The sequence below is a fragment of the Aethalodelphis obliquidens genome, unplaced genomic scaffold, assembly GCF_003676395.1.
Source record: "Aethalodelphis obliquidens isolate GAN/ISIS:26980383/991018 unplaced genomic scaffold, ASM367639v1 scaffold12, whole genome shotgun sequence".
Taxonomy (NCBI): domain Eukaryota; kingdom Metazoa; phylum Chordata; class Mammalia; order Artiodactyla; family Delphinidae; genus Aethalodelphis; species Aethalodelphis obliquidens.
In genome coordinates, this window is record NW_020837956.1 from 18,126,579 (window position 1) to 18,133,620 (window position 7,042).

General features: G+C 34.3%; 1 protein-coding gene across 1 annotated transcript in view; it reads right to left on the reverse strand.

The window, feature by feature from the left end:
• Positions 1-7,042, reverse strand: part of BIRC6 (baculoviral IAP repeat containing 6) — a 236,563-nt gene that overhangs the window by 158,737 nt on the left and 70,784 nt on the right. Inside the window, 6 exon segments of the mRNA XM_027113430.1 lie at positions 2,566-2,699; positions 3,492-3,639; positions 5,022-5,119; positions 5,964-6,095; positions 6,186-6,347; positions 6,698-6,831. Of these exon segments, the coding sequence (XP_026969231.1) occupies positions 2,566-2,699; positions 3,492-3,639; positions 5,022-5,119; positions 5,964-6,095; positions 6,186-6,347; positions 6,698-6,831 (808 nt within the window).

The following is a 7,042-nucleotide window of genomic DNA, read 5'->3' on the forward strand; positions in this document are numbered from 1 at the left end:
GTGAGAGGCTCGCATACCGCAAAAAAAAAAAAAAAAAAAAGAACTTCTCAAACCCATGCTTGATGTTGAATCACCATGCATCAATCATAGGGAAAATACTGGTCCACTGCTATATACAGATCTTCCAAATGTTAACACATTTCATCATATAATATCAGAAAATGACATTCACTAATATCATCGTAGGCCATCAGAAAAGTCATTAAAGCTCATTTCAGAGGAAACAAGTTTTCCAAAATTCTAATTTCTGCTTAAAAGTCTGCTTCTAATATTGGCAACAAATACTATCAACTGGATGAATACTGACAGGCATTTTTTATTCATTTTTGAGAAAATACCTGCCAAATAATCAAATCTGAATAAACGTATTTTATCAGTCATTCTTGCAAATAAAAATGGTATACACCATGAAATAAGCAACTAGTTCAGCTTATAACTCTAACAACTGCACAAGTGCACTTCCTTGAAACAACCATGGTTCTTCAGCATGCAGCAGAAGTGTTTCATGCACACTTCCCATTTCATCACAGAATACTTAAAAGATGCATACTCGTGAGTTCAAAATTTAATAAAATTAACAATTTTTACTGTTTCATCAAAGGTATTTCTAAGTGAAACTGCCATACTTCTTACTCTAAGTGCATGGGGAAGAGCATCAGGCTTTTGCACAATCAGTATGAATGTCAATGCAATAAAAAAAAGGCAAGTAACATTGTTTTATCATGAAAACATTTAACCCGTGGACTCCCTAAAAGGATCTCAGGAACCCTGAGGGGACCTATGGACCACACTTTGAGAATCACTGGGCCACAGAAAGAAAACTAACAGGGCAGATCACACAAGATGTTCTATGCTATATTAGAGACTCTGGACTGCACAATTATGGAAAGAAATGAAAAGTATTTTAAGAAGAGACAGAGAATGATCAGATCAGGTTTGCATTCAAAAATGATTGCATTCATTGCATTGTGGAGAATGTATAGAAGTGAGCCAAGAACAGATGCAGAATGACCAGTTAGAAAGCTATTACTGTAGTCCAGGTTCAAAACGACTGTGGCTTAGATCGTAATACTGCGATCGTGGGAAGTAAGAGAATGGGCAGATTTGAAATATATGTTGGTGGAAAAATAGAATCTAACGACAGCCTCATTGTGGAGGATGAGAAAGAGAGGATAACATTCAGATTTCTGTTTTGTGCCATGGATGCCATTAACTGAAAAAAGGAATGCTGGATAGTGAGAAATAAAATGAAGAGACGTTCATATGGAGACATATATCACGACTTCTAAGTCCCTTCTTCTGGGACTATGATACTCTATAATATAGAGCATGGCTGCTCTTGCTTATTTAACCCCCAGGCTTGGCCTGAGCTTTACGGTCCTCTCCTTACGTTCTCTCTATAAGGAATTTCATTCTATCCTAAGGAGTTCAGAAGGCATCTACAGGTCTAATTCTAACCCCTCCTTTGAGTTCTATTCATAATTTGACAAGTCACTTAGATAGAGACACACTGGCAGTAAGGTAGTCAGGAGCCTAAGTCATCAAACAGAGGAGATAACACCAGTATCTAAGGCGGAATAAGTCATTAAAAAGCAAGTAACAGACCAGAAGTATAGTATGACCTCTTTCATTAAAAATGCTCATAAACACATGTAGCAAATAAGTCTAAATAGCTAAGCATTCTGTTAACAATGGTAATCTAAAAGGATGAAGAGGTTAGAGTTGAGACATTTTATGTTTTATTTATATTTCTATATTTGATTTTTCTCTTTTGCTTTTTTCACAACTCATAATTTACAAACCTGAGACTAACTCCCAAAATTTACTTATAATTAATGTGGTAATTATCATAGTATATTTACAAATAAATTTTTTAACATTTTGGTTTACTAGCAACACCTGCAGTAAGTTCGGTAAGATGGAAGAAAACAAAAAACAAAGCGATCATTGCTCTATCTGACAAAACTAGAAAAACACCAAATTCCAGCACCTGAAAAGATTATACAAATAGTGTTGTATATACAAATATACATTCAATCCTAAAAACATATTCTTTAGAAATGCATACAAGAATACATGTAACATGGTGTACCAAGTTCACCTCAGGAGAGTGTGACAGAAGATGCAGAAAATTATTTTTTCTTTCTGCATCTTTGCTTATTAAAATAAGTATAAATTAATTTTATTTTCATATTTTGTAATATGAAATAACATGTTCTTTGAGTTTATGAACAACAAAGGCACACCACATAAAACTGAAAGGACTACAACAAATAACCAAATTTTAATCTCTTATTAGCATTAACGTCATAGTGACATGCAATGAAACACACACACACAAAAACCAAATTTGCAACCCTTTCAAAAATAACTTCAATATTTTTTGAGGGGGGAGTTAAGAAACAAAGGCAAATAGTTTAATGACTCACGGATACTAAAGTTAAGTTCTAAAAACTTTTAGTTCTCAAAGATAGAATGTAGTGACTACAATCTATTAAAAAATCAATGGTAACTTAAACCCAAGATATAAAATTCAGAAATTCCTTTAATAAAAGACTTTACTACCTGAAAGGACATCTGATAAATCAATTTCATCTGACTGGACACCAATGCTGCTGTTGTATACATTTTTACAAGAAGAGCCACTCATCTCCAAATCAAAGAGGACTGGATCGAATGGTGAACTATATAATCCATATCTGAAAAATAAAATAATGTCCTAACAATTTTCCTGTCAGCCATCTAATTAACAAATTATCTATTTACTTAGTTTTCAAAGCAGTTTTTACACAGGGCAGAAGGAGACACTATTAACTCCTTAAATTCACTGAATCTCAACTGTGTTCCCTGAAAACCTATACTCCAAAAGATACAGTCCAGAGACTCAATAAATGTGATTTCAATTAAGCTGATAACTAATGAACCAAGACAACCTTCATCTGCAGTCTGAATCAACAAAGAGCTATCAAGCACCCCTCCCTTGCCTCAATCATTACATTGACTCAGCAGAAGGTACAAAGGCTTTGAGTAACATCTCATTGAAATCAAGATTTCTAATCTATAAAGATTACAAAAATCCTTGCTTTAAATAAGATACTTCAAATAATGAAGATTAGGCAAGAACTCAAATCTAACCTTTAGCTATTTCTTAGTTCATTATGTTTAAGTTTTAGAAAATCAAACAGCAGATAAAGAATACTAGTTAACGGCAATAAGTGATTTACATAATTTTGCTTACAAAGTTTTAACAACAAAGAAACAAATTACCTTAAGTGCTTCTACCATTAGCAAGATACACCACTTTTAAGTATTTTAATATAATTAGTCCTCTGAATAACCATCTCCAGGACTTCCAAAGTTGTTAAAGGGAATTATTTTCAGAGAAAATAAAGGGAAGAAAAACTTAAGCAAATATATATAATAACAATTATGTGCAAAGGTGGTATCATATCCAAAAGGCCCATGATTAGTCATTTCATAGATTAAAATACCTTGTCTGAAGCAAAGCCTCCATTGGTGTTAGCCTGTCCTGTAACTGTCTGGATACAGCAGTAAGCAGAGATGCACACGCGGTACTGCACCCAGCCAAATCTTCATCTTTAACATAATTCAGTAAGACAAAATACCAGTAGACCGAACCTGAAAACAACAACAACAAATCAGTTGTTTAAATCACTGTTTCTTTTCCTCATTTTTCTCTAACAAAGAGAACTTCAGATTTCATATTTATCAGTATGTCCCCTTTTCCTAGAAGGATTTTCTGGAAATAAAATCTGTAAGGGCAAATTACAAAGAAGGACTAACTCCTTGGAGGACTCTAAGAGGACACTGACAAAGAACTGCAATCATATTTTTTGAGAAGTGTATAGGATCAACTTAGTCGTTTAGGTTTTCAGTAACGTGAGATGACTCTGAGGGACATTTTATAATAGCTAGAAAAGCGGAGATGTCAGGTCCTTTAAGCCATCTTTCCTAAAATACTATTTCTCTGTACTAAAAATTTCAGAACCAGTTGATGGCAGTGAGCTACAAATAATATACTTTAGCAAGTGAATGAAGTATAGTTATTCCATACTGCCAGTTAGATACAGACCAAAGGTGATAGTAAAAGGTGACCATGATGATGTATTTTAAGACTCTAACTTGAGATATCTAACTAAATACATCCCATAATTTAAGCACCCTACCACTAACACTATCCTCAAGAAACTGTTTTAAACACCAGAGACTATTAAAGTGAGCAACCAAGTCCAAAACATTCTACTCTATAAAACAAACAGTTCATAGTCTTAGTCAATATATGTTCAAGGTAAATATAAACAGACATTTTGTCTAAATTAAGGTATTGATAAAATAACCATTTATCCTAACTTTGAGCAAACTTTTCTTCTGGTATACCACCAAGATCAAATCCTTGTGGAATATGTTTATCTCATTGAGATAACTTGTTGAATGGTTATTTATAAAATAAAAGACTGTGAGAAATGCCCACAAAAAACTAACACTAGGTAAAGGACAAATCTGTAGCCCTTCATAGTAAATTCCTACCTGATAACTACATTCATTTTTGAATGGCATTTCCACAGTCTTTAGGTGCTGTAAAAAGAAAAAACAACCCACTGGCTCCTTTTAGGGAATCAGAGTTTGCCACAGACCCTACCATTCTCACACAATATGTTTATGAACCATTCTTCTTATTTATGTCATCTCTCTGGCACTTACTGACATTTTAGTTTGTGAACAACCAAGCAACTCAATTATTTTAATGAAGTACAGAAAATGTATGAATTGAGATGACCTGGTTATTTACATAAATCTCCCATTAACTTTTTCCTAAAAATATTATCGAACAGAGAGTATCTGCCTACCCAATCACAATTTAAAACCCCTTAAAAAACAGATAAGCTACAGAAAAAAAGAAAACTAATTGAGAAAAAAAGAAAGTTACTACACAGCCCCAAGCATACTGTGAGATATTTCCTAAGGCTACAGCTATTTGTGATTGAACTAATTTCACATACCACCAGTTGCTGCTGCAGGTAAGAACGACATATTATCAAGTAAGGCCTTCAACAGAACAGATCCAAATCCTGGTTGACATGGGTCACATTTGCCATTACTGAAAACAATTTTAAAAGAAAAAATTTAAATACATTACTCAAGGTTTAAATCCAACTCTAAACATGGTGTAGTACTTTTAAAATATTTAAAATGTGTTCATACAAATTGGAAGAAAATCTGCCTTAAAGCCCTATAGACATGCAGAAAGATAGTAGGGATTGATTATACTAAGGGTCTTTGTAACTGTTTTCTTACACATTAAACCACTCTTTTTTTTTTTTTCTTTACCAAAAAGGGCTAACAAGCAGGTATAGTCAATATAGACTATTAGCTTTTAAACACTTCCTAGATAGTTTCAGGGTTTAGAGAAAATGATCTGCATAACACTACAAATAAGTCTGGTAAAATTATTATGTAACTGGGAACAAGGCCTCAGGTGAACAATCCAAAGACAATCAGGGACAGTAGGAGTGCAAGTGGGGAAGGGATCCCCTTACCAAACTCCCCGAAGTCTTCCTAATAGGCAAAGAAGCCTAGTAGAATTCTTTTATTACTAGATTTATTTAACATGACATTTTGCCCAAAAAAACCCAAATTTTTTCTTAGAATCTCAATAATCCTCATCAACTTTTGAAAATCCTCTTAAGTTATACATATATTCAACAGGGACCAAATAACACTATAGACAAGGTATCCCCTGCCAAACTGCAGGTGCACCTGCAATGCCGATGCAGGGGACATGGGTTCGTGCCCCAGTCCGGGAAGATCCCACATGCCGCGGAGCGGCTGGGCCCGTGAGCCATGACCACTGAGCCTGCGTGTCTGGAGCCTGTGCTCCGCAACGGGAGAGGCCACAACAGTGAGAGGCCCGCGTACAGCAAAAGCAAAGAAAAAAAACCAACCTGATACACAAGGCTAGAAATCGTGCACACTTATGGGCTATACTGCGTCCTGCCTCAAAGAAGCAAACATGTACAATGTCTAAAAGACATTTTCGTGTTTTTGAAAGCAGGCTCTCATTTCCTTCCTTTGAGCTGCAAAACAATAGCAGATGTTTAGGCTCATCTTCAACTTCCAATCATAACATCCAAAGGGCAATCCGTGGTAAATAAAATCTTATTAACCTTCCAGGTCCATTTGAATGTACTCCAGCTAACCAACAAAGAATATCTAACACAAGGCTCTGGGCATGTTCTGTGATTTGGCCATCATCTGCTTTTCTACACAAAGTGTTAAGAAGTTTCTCATGAAATTCTGAAAACTGTAACATGGCACATCGTTGCACTCTACAAAAAAGAATATATAAACACATTAACAACCAAAATAGAAAAGTTAAAACTAAAGCTATTTCAACCTGGTTGGACATATAATGTTTCATTTGAAATCATTACTATCACAATTTAAAAAAAGAACTTTTGAAAATTCCCAAACACTATAAAGACACCAGGGATGAACCAATGAAGTGGAAAGACAATATATACCATCACTGAGATAAGTTCTTAAGAGAAATGAAAAGCAAATAAAAATTTTCAAGTAAAAGTCAGGATTTAAAAATTTTGTGTATTTTGGTATATTTATTGGAATTCTTCCTTTGTACTCCTATTACTTTAAGAATAGTACAAGAAAGTGAGGTTACCTTTCCTTAGAAATTGAAGTTTTCTTAAATCTTCGGATGGTGACTGAGACTTCCTGAAGTAAGTCACAGCCCCGGAGGTTTTCGGATTTACGGGTGCCACTTGCATTTTCATTCTTAACATTAGAGGATTTTTCCTAAACATACAAAAATAAATAACTGAATGAACAAACAAATGAAACAAAAAAATTATTTACTATTAAAGTCTATAAATAAAAGAATATAACTAAATTATGGCTATCAAAACATAAATCTCAAATTAAAATGACAGCTTTCACCCTCATATTCAGTAAATGACTAATTCAGCCCAGAATTATAACAGGGAAAGAAAGAAAGACAGACATAGTC